Source organism: Lathyrus oleraceus, chromosome 6, assembly GCF_024323335.1.
Source record: "Lathyrus oleraceus cultivar Zhongwan6 chromosome 6, CAAS_Psat_ZW6_1.0, whole genome shotgun sequence".
In the NCBI taxonomy this organism is placed as follows: Eukaryota; Viridiplantae; Streptophyta; class Magnoliopsida; order Fabales; family Fabaceae; genus Lathyrus; species Lathyrus oleraceus.
The window spans coordinates 415,134,238-415,158,234 of NC_066584.1; the positions used below are offsets into that span (position 1 = coordinate 415,134,238).

The window sequence follows — 23,997 nt, forward strand, 5'->3', positions numbered from 1 at the left end:
CAAAAAGATATGAAAACTCTTTTAAATCTGATTTGAACTTCACAAAAGTACAAAATATTTTATATGATCATATTGATAAACTAATAGCAATAAAACATAATTGAATATTCTCAAAAGATTCTATTAAAAACGCATTAATTTGGCACTTGTTGCACTAGGCTCAGATGTTGTATGAACATGATGGAGTATCGCACCCAACATGTGTCCCTATTGCAATTGCATACCGCTGCTCCAAACCAAACAGACAATCAAGCAATAGTTCATAGACTTAACCATGCATGAATCAAGTATCACATAGTTAGTAGCGTACATGACTACTAACAAACATATATCAGTATGAAATCATTCACATACTTAGTCATACATACACAATTAATTAGTAGTTGATATCATAATATGTAATGAATACTACTAACATAAATATATCTGTTTTTACATATACAAGAACCAAGACTAGATGTCTTACTCGATACTGCATCATGAATTACAATATTAGCACTTACCATAGATGGTTAATACAAAAAAACAGTGTTACTTTAGCATTTAACAACATTTTATTACTCCCCTTTTTTCCATAATTTGGAAAAGGAATGGAAATAACAACTATCTTCAAATATCAGAATAACATTCAATCCCAGAGCAGTATAAAATAGTAGCATGGAGTCAAAAGACACATGTAGCTACCCAATAGGAATACCATCATCCTTAACCTTAATCTTCTACAAACTTCAACATTGTTTTCAACAACTGATCATCATTATGAAGCTTCATAAGCCCATTATACATCAGTGCCTAAAAAATTCTACTTCAATCTTATTTGCAGATTCTCCTTCTTACATAGTTCCCTTTCTCACAATTTTATCAATAAAGGGAACCTTGATTTTGTCCAATCAATTGAAATTTAATGATGAAAGTTTCACAAACTTTCCTCTATCAAACATTTTACTCATCTCCTTGGCCAGTTTATCATAGCTAGGACCATCATTAGTAATGTTATTCATTAGCTCGTTAGCTTTTATAAATCATTTACAATCAAGAGCTTCTTCTCCTAACTCTCTTATAGTGGCAGTCCATCTTTGAAGAACATACTTCAATTTTTTTAACATTTGTTTTAGAATGGGAAGACGCATTATCCATGTGAGTAAATGAGACATCAATATGAAGTCTCTTTTCTCCAACCTTTCTTCTTAAGGTGGACACGTTGTTATGGACTGTTCCTTCAGCATTTATCCCAGAATCCCTCGTTTGCACAAGCTTTTTATCCATTTCAGTCTTAACAAGGGAAACTTGTTCATCCTTCCTCTGAGTTTGAAACTCAATCATCAACATGTCACACATGTTGTCTGGTACATCCTGGTTGACATATTTATTACCCTTTTTGATGACATCATTAATCATTTGGTTGTTACACAACTATTGAGTGCAATTTCTACCAGCATAAGTATCTTGAGAATCACAGTCGTAGTTTTTCACTTGAAAATTGGGAAAGCAACTTAGATCTTCTACCTTGCTCAAATCCAATTTAGACTTCAATTGATGAACAACATGCTTCATCATGTTGTATGACAAGTCATCAATACACATAAGAGCTCTCTTAAAATTCTCATTGTCTTTCAGAATGACTTCCAGTAACATTTGAGCATCCTCTTCAAATGTCAAAGCCTATTTTGGCAGCATCCTTTCATGGGCTAAATACTTCCACCTCATCACAATAGAATCATAAAGGAGAGACACGTTACAAATCTCAATACCGCTAATAACACCTTCATTGACTATTTCAGACCCATCATGAGCTTCCTTGTTCGTATGTATAGAATTGGCATAATCATTGACAACATCATCAATGTTGGCATTCCCTTTATGATTATTTTCATGAGTAGCCTTGTCACGAGACTTGGTCATAATCTTCTTCAACATGTTGACAAAAGGAAAATCTTCAACTTTCCCACTCAAGTTCCTATTGAGGAAGGTACTTTGTTCATTCATCTGGATAGGTTTGAGCTTCAGGATACAAGACAATCTTGGTCTCAAACTGATGGTTCCAAATGTATCAGCATCACAAACACTCTTATTTTCTTTAGCATGTAATAAAATGTTTATTGGTAAGACAATAACAAATTTCTCCATAACAAGATCACTGAGATTACAAAATTCATCCTTATGGGGAGTCATACCATCTATAGGTTGTGTGCCCTTGGTAAACAATCAACACACCTTGTTATTTATAACACAAACTACACATAAACGTTCATCCTCACTTATCATATATTCATGCAATGTCTCCACATGATCATGTGTATCAACACCACCACCATCAGTCTTAGCATAATCAACCTCAACATCGTCATAAATATGATCATCATTCTCCTTAAGCTTTTGAGACTTTGTCAATATGTTGGATAAGATGTCTGGCATATTTTATTAAAATCTTGATTTCTAAGATTTGATTCACGGGATTCTTCACTAACAGACATGTGAATGAGATGATGATTTCTCATCACAATTCCTCAAGTAACTAGATCAGTCTCATCAGCCTGTGAAAAGTTATGGAGAGCAATATTTGGAACAAATTTATTGTCAAATAGCATGTGGTTGGACTTCAAGATATCAAGAGTAACATCAATTCCAGTTTTACCAAAGACGCATACATGTTTTTGGTTAAAAAAAGCTCCAGACATATGAGAAGGAATGCCATAATTCCTATTCTTCTTCAACTCTTTCTTCTGAACCACTAGTGGTTGTTCAATGTTGGAAGGACCTCCAGCCTGACCATTAACCTTCCTTTCAATTAAAACTCCTTATTTGAGTCTCATAAAGTCCATATGTGGTAAATTAAAAGAATGAGTAAGATGTTGGACCATCTTGAATGACATCTTAGTTTGTTTCTCATCTTGACACACGTCATTCATTTTACCTTCTTAAATCTTGAGTTTTGGCAACCCCTTGACACCATCTTCAGATATGATCTCCTTCATGCTCTTTACTTTGGATGAGGGATGAGAGGTCCACATATAACAATTGTCTTTGGATCTTGAACCCTTCATTAACATAACTTTATCTTTGCTATAGACAATACATGTTGACTTGTTATAGGTAACATTCAGACCTTGATCACACAGTTAACTTACGTTGATCAAGTTAGTAGTTAATCCTTCTACTAGCAGCATATCATCAAGGCATGGTAAATCTAGACTCACTAGCTTGCTTATCCCCTTGATGTTTCCTCTAGTTTTATCACCAACCATGACATAACTATTAGAACAAGGTTTTAATTCTTCAATATAACTCCTTTCACCGGTCATATGCTGTGAACATCCACTATCATAACAATCACTTCTAGAATAAACTCTAGGAGAAACATGAGCTAAGAGACATTTGACAGTTTCCTTGGGTTTCCACACTTTCTTAGCTTGAGTTTTCTTCCTTTTCTTTCCTTTGGACTTTTGATGACTATAATACTGAGGATATCCATATAGTTTATAGAAAAAAGGTCTTAAATGACCATATCTACCACAACAGTGACATCTCTTTGTAGAGTTCTTGTAACCCCTATATTGAGGGTACACATGTCGAGCACGATGATGAGACGTGTGGTCCACCATCTGAAACTCAATCTTCTTCTTAGGTGGGACTTTAATCTTTTTGTTCATGGAAGTGTAGTCAAACCCCACAACCTTCATATTCCGTTCCAAGACATCATTCAACATATATAAATTATTCTTCAAATGTACAGATTCTGGCATATTTTCAAGTTTGGTCTTTAACAATGTGATTTCTTCTTCCAGACATGTAATCGTTGAGCCAAGATTCTCTTTTTAAAGGAGTATAACACTTATGGTCTTCTTTTATTTGTCTTCTCTCTATAACTTTCATGAATTTCTTCTACTGACATCTCTTCATCACTGGCCTCAGTACAAGATTTGTATTTCCCAGTAAATGACATCAATTTATTATCTATTTCTCCTTTACTTTTATCATCATATTCATATCAGGTGATAGATAATCCATTTTACTGTTTCTTTAGAAGAGTAGTACATCCTGTTTTAATGTGACCAAAACCTTCACATTTGAAACATTGAGCTTATTTGCCTTTATTGTCTTTGAAATCATCTTTGCTCTTATTTAGGGGACTGATGCCTGACCTCTTGTCTGGGACATTTGTTCTCCAGTTTTCGTCCAGCTTTTTTAAATGCCTATTAAACTTTCTCCCATTAAGGGTTATAGTGTCTGAAAAACTTTCTCTAGTATCCTTATCACCTTGATCTTCCCTCACTTGAGTATTGGATACAAAAGCTACACATTTGCTCTTTTTTATGATCTTCCACTTATAAAAACTTAAAAGGTTTAAAAGGAACCAATGAGTTCATCAACCTTCAAGGTGCTTAAGTCTTGATCTTCTTCAATAGCTTTTACCTTCAAATCAAACTTTAGAGGTAAATATTTGAGAATATTTCTAACCACCTTTTATTTTGATATCTTTTCTCCCAAAGCAAAAGAATTGTTGGCTATGTCACGTAAACGAATGTTAAAATTAGATATGGATTCATCTTCCATCATTCTCATATTTTCAAACTTGGTTTTGAAGATCTGCATCCTTCACATCATAACCTTGACGTGCCTACATGAGCAGTATTGAGAATCTTCCATGCTTTTTTTCTTTAGTACAAGTGTTGATTAGTCTAAACATATTCTTGTCAAAACCATTGAATATAGCATTCAATGTTATATAATTATCAAGAGATTCGTCACCTTCAACTTTTGACCAATCAACTTCTGGTTTTAGACTGGTTGTGCCATATTCAATAGTAATTACTGGTTGTTTCCACCTTTTTAATACAACTTTCCATGACTTATTTCCCAAGGATTTGAGAAATGCAACCATTATTACCTTCCAATAATCATAGTTTGTGCCATCCAAAACAAGTGGTTTGTTGACCAACCATGAATCTTTCATTGTCTCCATTTGAGTAGAACTTATCTTTATTGGAGCTCACCCAATAGGCTAGAGTGCATGCTCTGAATCCAATTGAAATTATGTTCCTCATAGGAAAAATGTCGAATATGATGCTCCAACAACAGGCTCTACAAGATACACCAGAACCACTACAATAACAATTACTAGATGATTGAGCAAAAAAGCAATAAACAACACAGTCAATTGTTTACCCAGTTCATTGAAATTACACCTACGTCTAGGGGGTTGAGTCCCAACCTAAGAAAGGAAAATCACTTAGTTTAGTAAAATTAGCCTTAGAAGCAACAAAAAACTATATGTTGCCCAATGCCTCTTCCTAACACTACCCGACGAATTTATATTTAGAGCATCTCCCTAAACATGAGAACCTACCCACTTTCTTATCTGTCACACAACTCGTGATAGGGGCAAACACTCACTAAACCCTATTGATCAACTTCAATCTTAACAAGATGAAATAATGTTGAATATTACAACTCAACTAGACAAACCATTTATGCTAAGTTACTGAAACATAGAGTTATACATAAAGATTCTACAATAATCCTATTAGGGCATAAGCATGGAATACACAACACAAAAGTTGTCACTCGAAGATATCCATTGGGAATGCTTGCTTTCCAATGTAGGTTTGAGCTTCTTATATATAAAAATAACTCTGGGCTTTTTCCTTTTGGATTTGCAATTATTTTCGTCCAGAATCTTTGTATAATTTGTTGGATATTTGATTCGCTCCTTGAATATCTAAAACAAAAAAATATGATTTAGTTTGTTATAAAGTCAAATTTAAATCTGATTTGATCTTCACAACTGTCCAAAAAATTATATAATCATATTACTAAACCAATAGCAATAAAACATAACTGAATCTTCTCAAAAGGTTTTGTTAAAACTGCAGCAATTTGGCGCCTGTTGCACTAGGTTCATATGTCGTACCAACATACTGGAGCATCACATCTAACATGTATCCCTTTTACAGTTCCATACAACTTTATCAAGTTAGACCAATCTTGAACACTTGGACATTTCTCCAAGGTGTTATTTTGTTAAATGCATCAAATCCAAAAGACCAATCCATTAGGAACAACAATAAATCGACTTAGTTTTCAGCAATGCTCAATTAAACCACATTAGAACATTCAAAAGTACATAGATAATATTTTACGAGTTGGTATGCACGAGAACTAAAATTAGCTATACTTGTTGATTATTAGACAGCCATTATTTTACTACGAAATATTAAATAACCATATGAAAGTAAACAAACATAAAATAAACCAACAAAAATGAAACAAAACTAAGAATTTACTTATAAATGTAAAACCATAAAATAAACTAAAATAAATATAAGGTAAGACTACCTCTCTTAGGTTTCCTCCAAAGCATCACTAATTTAACGTCATTAGCTTAACGCATCATTATCCATGTTAGGGTGGATACTTCATTTTCCAAACATTGTTTCTTTTCTTTTTCGAGACAAATAAATCATTTTTTCCAAAAACAGATACCACTTTGTGCAGTCGGTTACTCCATATTTTCATAGCATTACTTTGATGTCGCTTTTTCTTTTTTCTCTTGGCTTTTGGAATGAATTTTTGAGTCTTTCTACTTGGGGATGCTGGTGGAGATGACGCCATTTGAGATGTTATTCTTGAGACTTTTTCTGGTGGTAGTCTTTGAATTTGACTTTCCACGCATGTTTTGATCATATGCATACTTGGTAGTGATTCTTTTTTTCTTCCTTTTGCTTCCTGTTTTCAAGCACATTCAATGTTATTTCATCATCATAAACCTTTAAAGTGATTGTGTCTTTTTCTAAATTAATATCACATTGACTTGTAAGCAAAAACAATCGACCAAGAATGAGAGGTATCCTTTCGTCTTCAGGCATGTCTGCGATTGCAAAGTCAAACGGAAAGCTATATTTGTCTATTTTAACTAGCACATCTTCTGTTATCCCATATGAATGCTTCGTGATGTGATTTACAAATTTTACATTCATCATTGTATCGCTAATTTTTCGAATACCAAGCTTTTCATAGATTGACAATGGCATCAAGCTCACACTAGCTCCCAAATCAACTAGAACCTTCTTGAAAGTTTTGTCTTCTATAATGCATGGGATTGTGACAAATCTAAGATCTTTTCGTTTGATGGGGATTCTCCTACCTTATGATATTGCATTACACTTATCATTTAAGATTACTGGCTCATCTCCCAATGTTGTCTTTTTTGAAATTATCTCTTTCATGAATTTTTGGTACATGGGCAATTTCTCGAGTGTTTCAAAGAAAGGAATATTGATCTCTAACTTTCTGAACATTTCAAGAAATTTCTCAAAATGATTATTGTTTTGATCATTTTTCTCTGTCCTTTGAAGATAAGGTAGCCTAATCACCGGTTTGATATCATTTTTATTCTTCTCTCTAGTTGGCTTTTTAGCGAACATAATTCTTCTGGTTCTTTCTTGTTCTCATTCACTTCCGTATCTACCTTTATAAAATGATAATAATTTGTTATCGTCTTTTCTTCATCTTCAACAACCTTCTAACTTCTTGTTATGTCAATAGTAACATTGATATGATTTATGGGAATTGTGATTGTGGTGCTCGGATTACTCTCATGTGCTTTATGTGAAACATGTATTTCTTTTTTAATCACTCCCCCTTTTAATCTTTATGGATAAGGCAGTTTGATTTCTGGTTTTGGAAGTTTTCATTTTGAGCTATGATAGTACCAATATTGACACTTTCATGATTTCTAGGATTATTGTTGGTGTTTCTTGGGAGATTACCTTGAACTTGTTGGGAAAGTTGTCGAGCTATTTGTCCCACCTGAACCTCTAGATTTTTTATAGATGTTGTAGTGTTCATTAGATTATTCATGGTCTCTTCTTGAAAATGGACATTCTGAGTAATAATGTTTATGAGGTTATCCCATGTCTCTTCTTGGAATTAGGAATTATGAGCAATAACCTTCTCAAGAGCTTTCTTCTAATCTGCTTTCTTAGGAAAAGGTTGTTGTTATTGTTGGAATTGTTGATTAGGCTGTTGAAATGAGGTGAACTTTTATTGTTGGTTCTAGTATTGCATTGGACCTTAGCTCGAAATACCCCATTTCTGATTTTTCCAGGAAAAGTTTGGATGATTTTTCTACCCTAGATTATACGTGTTGGAATAAGGGTTGTTCTGCTTAAGATAATTAAATGCTGGTGTCTGTTGGACTTGACCTAACTGCCGAGTACCTATATTTAGTGCCTTAAGTCTCTTTTAAACTTTGACTGCAACTTGATATTCTAACATTATACTCTGAGTTTTTAGTTTCAAATCAATAACTATTTCTAGCTTGTTAGTGCATTTATCATACAATTCAAGATGTTCATTTGCAATGCTGACTTAAATAACCTTCTTATTGCTTGTGGCGGTTGTAAAGTTTGATGAGCCACCATCAGTTGTATCAATAAATTGTTTAGTCTTCAGCCTGAGCCCATTAATAAAAATAAGCATATGTTTTATTTGATATAGATTGTGTGTATGACACACAACCAACAATTTTTTGAATATTTTGTATGCATCTCTAAATGATTCACCTTCCTTCTATTTAAAATTTATGATTTCATATCATTTTCTAAGGAAAATTTAAGTAGAAAAATATTCATTCAGAAAAGTTGTCTCCATCTCTTCCTAAGTGGTAACGTTATCTGCTGGAAGTGATTAAAACCATTCTTTCATATCTTATGCTAGAGTAAAAGGAAATATTCCTAGTTTTTGGATTTCTTGTGTATGCCCTTCTATCTTCAAAGTTGTACTCATTCTTCTGTAAATATTTGTTGGCATCTTCATTGATTTTACCTATGAAATGCATTTTCTCTAACTAGAGGATGATTTTAGGGTGTAATTGAAAGTTAGGCACATTCACTAGTTGATTTATTATGGTTATTTTACCTCCCGGTGCATTTGCGCTTCCATAGTCTCCTAGTAGTCTTTCAGAAGCTGGTTGATTTTCAGCCATTGGTTCCTCAATTTCTTTTTCTGATTATGTGTGTGACGGATGAGAACTTGTCTCTTCTTGTTCTTCCGACTTTTGCAACTGAGCTTTCCTCAACTAAGCGCGTAAGATTCTCTCGATTTTTGTATCGAAAAGAAAATTAGCTGAGGATTCTCCTCGAATACAAATACTAAAAAAACTGGTTAGTTGTAAAAATAAAAAATAAATTTTTTTTTTGGCCACAGAGCAATAAAATTTCAAATAAAAATGAAATGGTAAAATCTATAATCTTTGGCAGTCCCCAACAATGATGCCTAAAACATGATCGGTAAATTAACAAATGTACTAATATGTCAATGTAATAATATCGGAAAATCACGAAATATAGATATCAAGGATTGCGTGATATTATGAGTTTTGTATTTTAATTCAGGTAACCAAAAAGGTATTTTAGGGGTTGGATATTGGTTCTTTGCAAAAGGTTAAATTAAAATAAATTTATCAGAGTAGAAAATAATGAGAAAAATATGACAAAGATGAGAGTTTGATCTTGAATTTGTTCGATATCCTAAATTGATCTTGTAACGATTAAGTTTAGCTTTACAAATTATTGGTTCTTAAAATTATTTATTCCTAATTCCTTAGCAAATAAGCCTTTGGTTATTCAAATCAATTTCTATGACTATTAATAAATTACAAATGAACCAAAACATGTAATTATCAAGAACAAAGCAGTTTCTAGATGACATCCTTATGTCTAAGCGATATGTAATCTAAAACATTTTTATCAATCGTTACCTGTTGAAATTCCTTTCTAACAAATAACCGTAGAACAATTCATAATTGATCAGAAAGCAAAAAGCATTAAGAACAAATAAAAAAATCATAACAGAATAAAGATCAAGTTTGTCTTACTCCAAGATGATATTTTGTCATCCAAATTCAAGAGTTTTTTAAGAAAATCAAGTTTCTTTCATTTAAATACGAATTTTTGATGTTTGGATGATGTCATACATGTATGGGGGCGTCTGGGCATCCAAACGGTGAAAGCATGTATGGGCATACAAAACGCTTATGGGGCATACGAGACATTTATGGGGCGTTTGGGTCGCGTCTAAATGCTTTTGGATGTGCCCATACCCATATGGACATTGACTAGTTTTCTAGATGCGTTGGAGACCCATATTGCTAGAGAAGAAAAATGTCAGATTATCATTTATACCTCTTGATGTTAGCTTTTTTTGTCATTTGTCACACGTCAATCGATGTTTTGATGTTTTATACGTGATCAAAATACCACACATATATTATGATGTAAAAAATGCTGAAAAATAGACATTGTAAATTCTTTTGACATTCATCGCATTCTTTTTTGGGTCATTTCTTTGACTTTCTCCGATATACAAAACAAGTTAATTCTTTTCCAAACATCATATTAATAAGAAGATATTCCTAAATTTTTGTATACTTCAGTAGTTAATAAACTTGCAAAAAAAAATTTTACTAAATTTATTATGCAAAGATAATAAAAGATTAAACAAATTCAATATAAATTTAAAGATAAAACAGAGTAATAAAATAATGACTAAACATAATAAAAGATTACATGAAATTATGTAAATAACAAATACATAAATTTAGACATATGGTTTATTTGATAATTTGTAAAAAGTTATAAGTCTTAGAATGTATGAGAAAAATGGTGAGTCGTGAATGTTTTATATGTTCCAAAAGAATACTTCTAAAACATGTGCATTTAGAAGATGAAAATTTTCAATAGTAATATTTAATTTTTTAAAATTGATTTATCTTATTATTTTTGTATTAATATATGAAATTTTTATAATTAAAATCTGCACAATTTTTTCTCATTATCTTTACGCTTGACAAGTGGGAAATTTTTGTTTGACAAAAAGTAATGTTAATTTGCTAAAAGTATGATTGGATATTAAAAATGGAAACTATGAATGTAACACACAGTTAGTTTAAAGAATCTAATCTTTTTAAGCTACCATGTAGATCATTGGATTCCCAAACCAATGAAAACTAAGCAGAGTTTTTATATAACAATTTAAGATTACTCAATTAAAGGATGACTAAAGTGTTTTTCAAAAGATAGATTTTTCTTGTTAAAACTAATAAGAGAAAAAATGATATGTATACTATAAAATTCGTATTCCATCAAATCATACTTCAATTTTAAAAATTTGACAAATTATTGATTTTTTATTGTGTCCATTACACTCAACTAATAAAAAACTTGAACATCTCCAATGCATATCTTACTTATCATGGTTCTCAGATATAATAATGATTTTTTTGTTGGATTATCTGCCACATGCAAGAACAGTATTCTGAACAAAACATGTTCTTTTCTCGAGTGTTCATAATATCATTGTGCTCGTCTCTGTCCTCTTCAACACTCGCTTTTTCCCCACAAAAGTTATTCTTCAACTTCTCCATTTGGAATAAAATTACATTTTATGCAAAGCGGTCTCAAAATTTTAAAAACACTCAAGTTTTTGAACCATGTATATTGTAACTATAATTTAATCATGAAAAAATAATACAGGAGTGATATTATGACACCACATTGTACACTTACACCGTAAATTATATATATATATATATATATATATATATATATATATATATATATATATATATATATATATATATATATATATATATATATATGGTGTAAATTGAATGGTGTAGAAAAAGCATTTCATGATAGCATAGCTCAAAATAATAAGCTCCTATTTAATCAAGATTTAACCCATTTAATTATAATTTAACCTTGACAAACTCAAAATCAATGACAATAGTCTGCCTTAAGTGACCACTTATTTAGTGTTGTAAACTTTCCTCAAAGAGCCGTATGATCAAACTTATGTATTTAACTGGTGTTAGCTAAATTATATAATTATCATTCACCAGAAGAAAAAAAATAGATGTATTATATAATTATTGTCACTCGAATACCAAACATAAACTTTTGGGTGGAGGTGGGTACCACTAACCAATCATTCTTCATACTAATTGATTATATTTTTGGCATGAAGAATAGTTAGGTACCATGCCTATCCACAGACATGATAACAAGCATAGAACCAACCATTATTAACCCACCATCACAGAGAAAAAGGTTTGAGTTTATGTGATTCTACTTTTTTCCACATGCTGATTGCTAGGTTAGGAGGAGTTTGTTTAAAGGGACACCCCATGTTGGAGGCATGGACAAGCAAAGTACTGTATTGAGCAATTGCTTTTGTCTGTTTTAAAATAGTGATCCCGTCAAATTTGAACTCTAGAAAATATTAAAATAAAAAACTACCCTTTAATAATACAACCTCCATAGAAGGTCTAAATAATGGAGATGACCAGTGAAATCATCATGTGCATGAGCTGAGTTTGGCACGCCGTTCTTCGTAAGATGCTGGTTCAATATAACAAGAATAAAAATCCGGTCAGTAAAATAATGGGGGATACTAGGACCAGGAAGCATATCATTTGAAAATAATTTAGTGTAATGCCTAGAAAAAAACAAAGCATTCACTTCCATAGTTCCATGTATAACAAGCATTATAGAACTTCGGTGTAAGAACTCACGCTCAGTTGGTCGGGATAAGAGAGGGATATGGGAGCCTTTCTTCTTGAATCCTTGACTTGGTGGCAAGCTTTGATCTGAGCAAGGAACTGTTATCAGTACAATAGATCACTATAAACTAAATTAAGCAATGTGATTGGAAATTAATTGAGTTAAACGTGTTTGCAGCACCGTGCAGTTGAGGCACGCAATTAAGAATAGCTTCACCAAAAATTGCAGTTTCAAGCTGGTAAATTTGGCATTCATTAACCAGGTGTGCGCGCAGTGCCTTTCCCGAATCTAGATATGCAATCACATGAATAAATTCAAGTTATCAAACTCCTCCACGTAAATACCACAATATGCAAAGAAAGAAAATTAGACACCATATTTGAAATTTTACAAATCGGATATACCTGGTGAACACATAAACTTGAGATTTTCAAATTCACATGATTGAAGAACCAAAGGAGCTTCTGAAGCCATAACGTACTGAGGTTTCCTGGGGATCCTGTTAGTGTCCAGTAGTATGTCAATCACCTAGAAATTTGAGTATAAAACACATTAATGGATTAACTCAACCTACAGAATAACAATTCAATCTATAGAGATGAATTAGATTTAGGATTTAATCTTACAGCATGTTGCTAAAACAAAAACAGAGAAACATGAATGGCAGTTGGAAATACTTTCAACAGAAAAGGACTCTTCCTATGGTTTGTTTGTGCAAATGTTGAAGTGGTTTACATTTGACTGCAGTTACTTAAAAGGAGTAACAAAACTTCAATTACAATATTAAGATTCAAGATGATAAAAAGTAATTATGTTCTACAATAGTAACAGTAATTAGCATGTTGCAGCCAACAGAGAACACAGCCATTCAGTGAGAGTTACGGCTATTAGGCCAGCAAAACACCTATTATCATTTTATTTATTTTTAGGTCTAGTAGCCTAGTGGCTGAAATTTCACCTCTTAAAGGTGAATAAGTGAGATGTCGTAGGTTCGAACTCGCGCCCCTGCAGTTGGATGTCCCTGCACAACTACCAATTGGGCTGACTTAACGAACCAAAACACATATTATTTAACTTAAATAATGTGAACATGAGTTTCTTTCTTTAATAAAACTGGCTTTGGGAAATAAACTTGCCAAACATTCCGTACAATGCATCCTGTCTTCACAGTACAGAAGACTGTATCTGTCTGTGGCACACTCTTACCATGAAAAAATGGATTTACAAGGCAACACAACAGATAAACAATTTTTTAAAATGATTATATGAGGGTGTTAGATACGCACATCCGGAGATTCAAGACCTTGGCCAACCAAGAAGAGAACAGCAACCATGCAGCGAACCTGATGCCATAGAAAAGCCCTACCTCTGAATTTAATTACCCAGAGTTGATTACCATCATAACTGCAGGAAAATGGAAAACCTGTTCAGATTTTAAGCCTAAAAGCTACCAAACAGCAAATTGAATTTTTTCATCAGGCAGATTCAGCTATGTAAATTCTTTAACAAACAACTCTAAATTCTGAAACGAAACAAAGAGTTCCATTTTTCTAGGCATCTTAGATTGAAGACTCAAATGTTAAGCAAGCAGCTATTACCTGAAATATATGAAGTACAGATAATGAGTATGTTCATCCTAATCTATTGAGAATTATGTTTCATTCAAACTTAATAACCTCATATTTTTAGCTGTTTTGTCAAAAGAAATCTTGTGTATGCTTTCCACCTGTATATTGTCATTGACTCATTAGATTTGTCTCTCTTCTACAGGAATTTTTGTTTTTGTCTAGTTTTACCTTGTTGTGCAGAAACAGCGGAAAGAACATCCAAATGTTTCATGCACCAAAAAAAGATCACCATTTATTAGCTATAAACAACTGGACCTGGGTTCGGGCCAACAGCATTTGGTTCCTTTGAGTCCCACGAGGATGAAGTAGAATAAAAAATCAGACTCAAGCATTGTAAAACTAATAAATATCAAGTATCATGCACCCAGGGCATATACAGAACTCAATCAATCTTAACCTCAAAGAGTACAAGGTGTCTAGAACATTGTTATAAGCTACTGCAGTCTAATTTCAAGTGTTCGCTTCCAACATGATTTTGCCACCAACTACGCACTCAGCAAAACACGCATATATGGGTAAGAAAAATTGTCTACCAATCTTAACCTCACATCTGTTGGAGAAATGTCAAACATTGAGATGCACCGCATGTAGGTGTGCACATTTGCTGCATCCATTTTACAGAAGTTTCTAAAGTCATGTTCTCCTAAAAGTTTTGTTCCAGCAGTCTTCATAGCCTAGTGGGACATCAACCAATGAGAATTATTACAATCCACAGGCATCTCAAATCTTTGACAACATTTGAAATAGAGAAGAGAAGAAAGAAAATCAAGGTTCAAGAATTTATAGAAACTGTAACGAAAATGATTTTCCTACCAGGATATTCAAGTTTTCTTTCCAAAAGAAATATTTATACTCCCTGCTTAAACAGCTGAACCTGTGTTGGTAAGGCAAATGAGAAACATGTAAGCAAAATAGAATAATTTAAGATATCAAACTTCATTTCATTAATTAGAAATTAATTTAATTTATAACAAGATGTTGAGGTATTGTTTTTATTATTAATATCTATTGTTTTTATTAGTAGTATCCATTAGGATATTATTGTATCTAATCATTCCTTTCTTAGTAGTATCATAGTCATCTCCTCACTTTATGTTAGTGCCAGTAAATATTAACCATTAAATTACATTTCTACAAATGTCCGAATTAATTTTGTATAAGTGATCATTAAGATAATACGTTAATAGTATCGCACAGGATAGGGTAATATATGCCCTCTAGATACGTTTACAAATAGGGGCAATCCTCACCTTACAAGTTAGTTTTGTAAGGTTGAGTTATGCTCAACCCATATTATAAGATGGTATCATAGCCTACTTCAAAATCCATTGGCCAAATCCTATCAGGTTTCTGCTATCGAACCACCCACCATTTATATCTACGCACCATGCTCAATGGTGTTGGGCATGAGAGGGACTGTTAAGAGCCTCACATTGGATAATATTTAGCATGAACATAAGCTTATAAGTGAGAGAAATCCTTATCTTACAAGCCTGATTTGTAAGGTTGAGTTAGGTCTAACCCAAATTCTAAGATAATTGAATAGTTGAATTAGTTAGTTTCACACTCCACGAAAAATTATTGAAAGTATGATTATTCCATTATTGACACTTGGTGTCAAATGACTCTCCCTCCTTTTCTCTCTCCATCCACACACATAAACATTTTCTAATATGATAGTTATCAATCACTAAAAGGACCTTCCGTTTATACTTGATAATACATCAAACACCAATTGCGATACCACAAGCAAAAGTTGGCTACTCTAATTGTAAGAATACATGTAATATTGTGATCCCTCTTAAAAAACCATATCAGTCAGCATATATAGGCATTAATATTTTTGAGCATATGTATTCTGGTTAAGTTGTTTCAAATTTATGAGGGGGAAAGCTTAGATCTTGTAGCAGTGACCCACTGCAGCCAAAATAATTTATCCTTGTCAAAATCCAGTGTTTCCCGTGCTTCCCTCCCACTGTGTAAGAGACTGGGAAAGTATTAAGTAGTTCCTTACTGGGAAAGGATTAAGTAGTTCCCTTGTCTAGTGTTGCCCATTACCATCAGTCTTTATATAATTTGATCGACATATTATTAAGTAAGATTTTAAAGAATGGATACAGACCTTGCATGGAAATCAACAGGAACAGGACACCAGCCCAGAACTCGAATGTCATTTGGAAGCTCTCGATTTATTACCCTCACATAATCAAGCTCCCCTTCTATGCAAAACATGGCAGAATTTAAGAAAAGGAAGAAATAAAATATGCATCATGTTCCACCCAAATAAATGTAAATGATATTAAGGACATATTAAAAGTCACAAGCTTGGCTTTTATGATTATAAAACTGCAAAACAAACACTATTAGAAATTGTATTTACATTAATAATTAGCAAAAACCATTTGATGCCATCATCATTTCGCATCAGCAATATACAACTCAATGGCCATGTCAGAGCAATCAATGCCCCTATTACCTACTTAGCCCCCAAACTTATGGAAATAAATCTACCTAGCAAGTAATCCTTTTGATATCTACATAGGGTAGTCGATATTGTTATAGTAGCATTCCACAACTGAATATCACAACGTGCCTTATAATTTATAAATGAAGGTAAAATTTGTTAACCCAAAAAAAGATTGAATATTTATCACTAAGAAACCACTTTTACAGCCTCAAAAGTCAAAACACAAACTTTTAATTATACATCAAGTGTGATGCTTTTAGAGTAATACAAATATGATTTGGATTATGTAAATTTTGGGGAGAAAATTAGGAAATGATGATTCAGAGCAGGTGTTTATATGTCTGTTAAGGGTTTCAACCTCTGGTCCAGCAGAACCCTCAAATCTTCCTTGTTTGTAAATAAACAAGAAAGAAGGTCCAAATTGTACTTCTCCGGTTTAAAAGTTATTGTTATCTTCATTTTCTGATCTCCATCTCTGGTTGTTGTTTGCTGGTCTACTAAGTTTTTGATGAAAATGGATCGTCCTCAATGTACATATTGCGAGAATGATTACACTCAAAAGACATGTTACTCTCTCCATGGTTTTCTGGAAAAATTATCTCATAGATTGACTGCCATTGGTGTTCATGCTTCCGCGGCCTTCATATCTCAATCTTGTAACAATAAAAATCTTTGGATGATTGATTCAGGTGCCTTTGATCATATTGCTAGTAATCATTCCTTATTTTCTTCCATATCATCTCCCAAACTTCCTCACTTCATAACTCTAGCAGATGGTTCTAACTTCTAAGGTCACTGCCAAAGGAATCAGTCATGTTTCAATCACTATAACTTAAAATTATGTTTTGTTTATGCCTGGTTGCCCTTTTAATTTGATCTCCCTTAGCCGCCAACTTACCCGCTCTCAAAACTGCTAAGAAACCTTTTATGCAAGTTCGTTTACTATACAAGAACGTGGTACAAATCAGGTGTATGAATACCTCTTATGTACTATCTTACAAATGTATGAAATACAAAATATATTTCTTATAGGAATTTTTCTCCATCAACATAAATATATATATATATATATATATATATATATATATATATATATATATATATATATATATATTATATATATATATATATATATATATATATATATATATATATATATATATATATATATATATATATATATATATATATATATATATATATATATATATATATATATATATATTGAATACTTGATTTCTTTGATGGGTCTAACTTCAGGCCCTCTAATGGATACTCCTCTTGAGGATAATGTTTAATATCGTTTTGATGAGGGTGAATTGTTGTCTATTCCTATTCCTGTTAAGAAATATGGTTGGGCCTAACTCAGCCCTACAAAATCGGCTTGTAAAGTGAAGGGTGTCACTCTATATAAATCCTTTGTGTACTCTATCTTTAATCAATGTGGGACTTGGGTTTTTTCCAATACACCCCCTCACACTCAGCACTATTGGGCTTGGTGTGTGGATATAAATAGTGGGTGGCCTGCGTTATTGATATTTGGGACTTGGTTTTTACAATACACTCCCTTGCGTCCAACATTTTTTTGGTTTTGGTGCACATATATAAATGGTGGGTGGCCCGAATTGATAGGCTTGTGATACTATGTTAAGAAATGTGATTAGGCCTAACTCAACCCTACAAAACCGGCTTGTAAAGTGAGGGGTGTCACTCTATATAAATCCTTTGTGAGCTCTATCTTTAACTAATGTGGAACTTGGAATTTTCCCAATAATTCCTCTATTATACAACTGATAGTCCTTTGCAAGTGAGTTAGTTTATGCACACTCTTCACCATCTTCACTTGGTTGTCGTAAGTTGCATCATTCACTACTTGAAAGGCACATTTACCCATGGTCCATGTTTTCCAACTGGTTGTCCCGACACCAAGAGCAGCTGGTTGTGCATGCTTCTTGGTCCTACGTTGATTTCTTGGAAAAAGAGTAAAAAACAGTCTCGTATCTCGAAGTTTCCATTTAAATCCGAGTATCGAGCTATGGCTACGACTTGTTTTGAAATTCAATGGCTTCGTGGACTTTTGGCCGAGCTCGATTTTTCTCAACATACGACCACACCATTCTTTTCCAAAACCAATGCTATTCAAATTGCTACTAATCCAGTTTTTCATTAATGCACCAAGCATATTGAGGTGGATTGTCATTCATTTCGGGAAGCATTGGTCAATCATGTTACATCTCTTCCCCATGTCACATCACAACTTCAACTTGCGGATATCTTCACTAAGGTTGTACCTCGGCCTCGACATCAGTCTCTCATCAGCAAATTACCAACCACATCAATGTGAGAGGCTGTAAATAAGGAATACTCCAATTATATCATTCCTACTTGTGATTTTGTTATTGCTACAATTTATATTACTTCTAAATATATGTTAGGTTGTCCATAATTATATATAAATTATAGGAATTAAAATATTTGTATCATTAATGTTATTAATGGCTTGCGGACTATATATGGAGAGTAGCAAATCAATGAAAAGCAACAAGTGATTCCGGCCGCGTCTACCAAAAAGTGATTCTGGTCATTCTCCGGCACGGTGGGGGGTTGCAAGATCGCAAAATCGTACGATCCTACGAGTAGGATCGCGATTTTGACTACCATGAGCTGCAGTCTCATGAATCAGATCCGAATGTAAAATTACTTCCCAGTCAAGGGGAGCCTTGTTCTAATCTAGAAAGATTACAGAGATTGGTTGAAAAACTCATTTATCTCGCTATATCGAGACCAGATATTTCCTTTGCGGTTGATGTAGTAAGTCAATTCATGCAGTGTTTGCATAATGAACAATGAGATGCAATGACTCGAATTCTAAAGAAATTAAAAGGACACTAGGATGGGGACTACTTTATGAAGACAGAGGTGACACTCAAATAGTTGGAGTTTGTGATGCATATTGGATAAGTTCGCCTATTGATTGGCGTCCGCCCCCCTTCAAGATATTGTGCTTCTATTGGTGGAAATTTTGTCTCTTGGAAGAGCAAGAAGCAAAATGTGGTTGCAAGGTCCAGCGCAAAGGTTGAATAGAGTTATGGCTACAACCACAACCACTTGTGAACTTATCTGGATTAAATATTTTCTTCAAGAGTTGAAGTATGGAGATACTCAATTGATGAAACTATATTGTAATAATAATGAACTCTACGTATAGCCTCCAATCTAGTATTCCATTAGAGAACTAAACATATTGAAATTAATTGTCATTTTTGTCCATGAGAAAGTTCTTTCTACATAATTCATCACCAATGTTATCAAATTGCCCCGCCATGGCCACTATGGCTGATATACATGGCGGTTTTTGGAATCGCCGCAATGGTAAATATCAGCCGCTATTGCGGGTTTTTCCATCATAATCCGCAATAACGACGCCGCAAAGCAGCCGGTATGGCGGGATTTTGGCTCTCCGCCATGGACCGCCATCGACAACACTGGTCATCACTGTATTTGTTACCTCAAATGATCAACTAGCAATTATTAGTATTAGAATGTTGAAATTAGTAGCAAGTATTAATATTCAAAGTTGTAGTAATCTAGCTAATCATGTATCTAGGAAATATCAGTCATGCCCCTAGGAAGTAGCATTATTATTAATCTCCTTGTAAATGTAAATTGCATTTATTTCTAATAGTATGTGTATAAATGATGGATCAGCTGAGTGCAAAATCTGCAAATCACTCGAGCATTTCACAAATCTCTTAATTTTTTCTCAAAGCCTCTTAATAAATACTGACCAACATATGACTAATAAAAAACCATGATATTGGCAAACAATATTAAGTCAATGCACATTTAGTCAAAAAAAATATTAAGTCAATGCACACAGCGAAAAGAAGAAGCAACAAATAAAAGCTGAAGTTAATTTTTTTGCTAACCGTGTTTCTCTTCAAAAACATATTCTCCAGAACTTCCATTATTTACTCCAGATATTTTGAGCTTTGATCTAAGAAAAAGAGCTATCACCTGCTTTGAAATGTTTTCATCATCAGAACCAGTTAAATAACAAATCATATGATGCTGATAAATAACAAATCATATGATGCTGATAAATAACCTAACCACTCTTCATACAAATAAATAACTTTCCAAAAGAAATTCCTACAAATAGATTCCAAACAGTATAAGTTGTTAAGGATTGCATGCAAAACTACTATTGTCTTTTGGGCTTTATTGCTTTTTTAGATGAAAGGAAAATCTATTAGAGGAAAAGAGTACAAGGATGCAACGTGGAGTATACATATCCTCCAAACCGAAACTACAATGAAAAGATATAAGACTAAACAGCCCGAAATGTTAATATGTTTGGATTTCTGTTGCAAGCGTACATTTTTGTTCAGACGCATGTTTGTCTCAAAAGAACTCTATAGATATATTGAGTTTAAAGGTATGTTTGCATTTTTTCAACAGTAAACTAAACATGTTAACTTGAGGCACTCTGCAGAAGTACCTCCGCTGGCCTTGCCATTTGCCATGCGTCTTCAGCAGCGCAATAATCATCAAAGGGGGTATATATTAACACTAAAATGTTAAAAAAAGGATCAATTTGTCATATCAGCATTTATAATCATGTGATGTATCAGTAACTGCTAAAATATGAACTAGTATTCTGTTTCTTTTCTTTTCACCTTTTCTCCATCAACTTACTTGTCCAACAGAGGAAACTCCTTTGTCTGTTCTACCACATCTCGAATACTGCGAATCCTTCTTATCACCAACCAATAGCCTTGTTGTCTTAAGAGCTTTAAAAATTTCAGACTGCAACAAAATGATACATGATAAATAAAACTGAGGCATCCACATAGACTGTTTGTGGTGATTTCCCTCACAGTTGACAGCCAGAATACTTCATCCAGCACAGACAATTATTCTTTATGATTATGCAAAATTACATGCTTAGTGGTACTCATGACCAATTTATTCAAGTTTTGAGAATTATTAGCATGTTCAACTTTGGGAAAAAGCAAACCTCAACAGATGGTTCCATTTGTGCCTCGGCAGAAAAACCATAGAACCTGTATTCAGCAAGTAGTCAGAAAGCCTTTCCTTATCACATTGAATTCATATAACTCAACAAATACCAAAAGAATAAAGACACAAAACAGGAAAATAATAGGAATGTAAGAAAAACACAAAAAACTTCTAATTCAATTAAAAGAGAAATTAAATGGTCATGGGAATTTTCAGATTATTAAGGATATATCAAATGTAACATCCAAAGCAAGCTCTGAAGTTTTATAAACACGTGTTAAACTTAAAATAGAACCTAAGATTGATAGACTATAATCCGATCTCGAAATATCACAATTCCATCTCCATTTCTGGGTGTTTATGAAAGAAAATAATTTACATGAAATATACAATTCGGCGTAGATCAACACCTCCGTCAATATTGTTAAGGTAAGATACGATGATAAAATATTTTTACCACTAGATGAGGAAATACATACTAGGGGCTATGGTGAGAAACTTAAACTCGAACTCAGGATAACTCAGAGTCTATGGGGCAATTTGTGAAGACAGAAAACAAAGCAAGATAAAGTAGTGACAGTATATACCTTTTTCCAAAGTACATTACTTTTAAAGCTACATATCTCTTGCTGTGATGACTCAGAAACGCTGTGCTATAGCCTGTATCACAAAGTAGAAGCTAATTTAAATATGTTGATTGGTTCTGCAAAACAGAGATTAAAAATAAATTATGTTCCCCCGTCTTTTGAATTTCATTAGAAGGTATAAAATGGGAGGCCAATGTACACAGAACAGTAGGCACATAAAAACGAGGGGGGAAAATGACCAACGTAGCTGAAAAAAATAAACAAGGTAATCATACAAATCAAGAAATCCCGGAAATAAACACAGCAAACACAACATGAAGTTACTACTGAAGAGCAGAAAGTGAGGCTTAATTTTTAAAAAATTTAGAGAGACAGTTGTCATGGCATCATGTGTTCAAAATAAAAATAGTATTCTCTCTTAACATCTACATCACATGTGTCACTACTACTAGTCCCCTAAAGAAAATTATGAGAAAAACAAACCTGGCTTATTCCTTATCTTCCTTTGTGATTCCCCATTGGATTTTTTCGGTTCGGTCACTTTCGCATCTTTATAATCGGGACCATATAATATTTGATCATCCTGCATTACAGAGTAATATATATTTATTGAGTGAAAATTGCAGACAAAACCCTTTTTCACCCCTTCCCTTTTCTTTACATTGGTTAGTGATTCTTGGCTGAAAGCTATCACAATACTCAATGGCCAAGAAGACAAAACTAACATAGCACGAAAAAAGCTAAAGAAGTATGAAAAGTAGCTAACCTGAGAGCAGTGACAATGAGCAAGTCGAGATAAAAGATTTGCATTCTCAGCTTCTAATTCCTGGCGGTATGAGCAAAATTTCAGTATAAAAACACAATAACAGCAAAATTTGAACAAATAATTGAATTACAGTTAAAAACCCTAAACCCTATATAATTAAATAACAGATATAAACAAGCAATTAACAGTAATACATAATACATTAATTGCAAGCAGTATGTAACATATTGCATAATCTTAATGCCTACATTGATATGCTATCAATGAGTGTATCATTTCCAGTGAATCTAGGGTTTTTTGAATGAAGTTTATCATATCCAAAATTTCAAAGAATTCAAAGCTTAGCATGAGAAAATTGATTGAAAAGGAGAAGAAAGAAAGTAGTATCTACCTTGACCCTGGCTTGCAAGCTGGCCACGTAATCACCATCGCTCACCTGCGTCCCCATGCTTGTAGAGCGAGTGCTAGTGACGAGTTTAGTTAGTGCAGCTTTCGTCGATAATTTTCAGCTTTTCAAACTCAGTGCAGTTTAATATTTCAATTGCGCTGGTTATTATTCGGTCTAAAAACCTACCTCATTAGTATCAATGGGTTTAAAAAAGGAAGAGAAAAAGAAAAGTGTTCATGTTTTTTTTTTAAATCCAAACTAAAATATCCAACGTGTCTTTAGAGAATCTTTTTAGCAAAATAACTCAATTTTTAAAAAAAAATTCCAAAATAATCCTGATTTCAAAAAAAATCTCAAAGTACTTCATTTTTAGGAGAAGGTGTCAATCCAACTGATGATTCCTCTTAAAAATAGAGTGGAGGCGCCAATTGAATGTTATAAATAGAGGTGTTGTGTGAATCATTTTTCCACATCTCATTTCATCATTTGGCAATCATGTTTGGTGTTCGTTGCCGATACGGAAAGGTGATTTATGCGAGAGACAAACCTCAGATGTTGATGTTATTCTAGAACATC

General features: G+C 33.3%; 1 protein-coding gene across 3 annotated transcripts; it reads right to left on the reverse strand.

The window, feature by feature from the left end:
- Positions 1–11,905: 11,905 nt before the first annotated feature.
- LOC127093127 (uncharacterized) lies at positions 11,906–23,641 on the reverse strand. Of its 3 annotated transcripts, XM_051032027.1 has the most exons (16): positions 23,425–23,641; positions 23,034–23,093; positions 22,751–22,850; positions 22,268–22,340; positions 21,679–21,724; positions 21,357–21,467; positions 20,588–20,675; positions 16,314–16,410; positions 15,005–15,065; positions 14,735–14,865; positions 13,850–13,967; positions 13,522–13,592; positions 12,968–13,062; positions 12,744–12,851; positions 12,575–12,649; positions 11,906–12,401 (listed from the first exon to the last, which is right to left on the reverse strand). In XM_051032027.1, the coding sequence occupies exons 1-16, from the start codon at positions 23,479–23,481 to the stop codon at positions 12,358–12,360; spliced, it is 1,335 nt and encodes a 444-aa protein (XP_050887984.1). In that variant the 5' UTR covers positions 23,482–23,641; the 3' UTR covers positions 11,906–12,357. The 3 variants fall into 3 exon arrangements, with proteins under 3 accessions (XP_050887984.1, XP_050887985.1, XP_050887987.1); XM_051032028.1 differs by lacking the exon at positions 13,522–13,592 and having other exon boundaries at positions 12,968–13,091; positions 23,425–23,639; XM_051032030.1 differs by lacking the exon at positions 23,425–23,641 and having other exon boundaries at positions 22,268–22,383.
- Between the last annotated feature and the right edge of the window lie 356 nt (positions 23,642–23,997).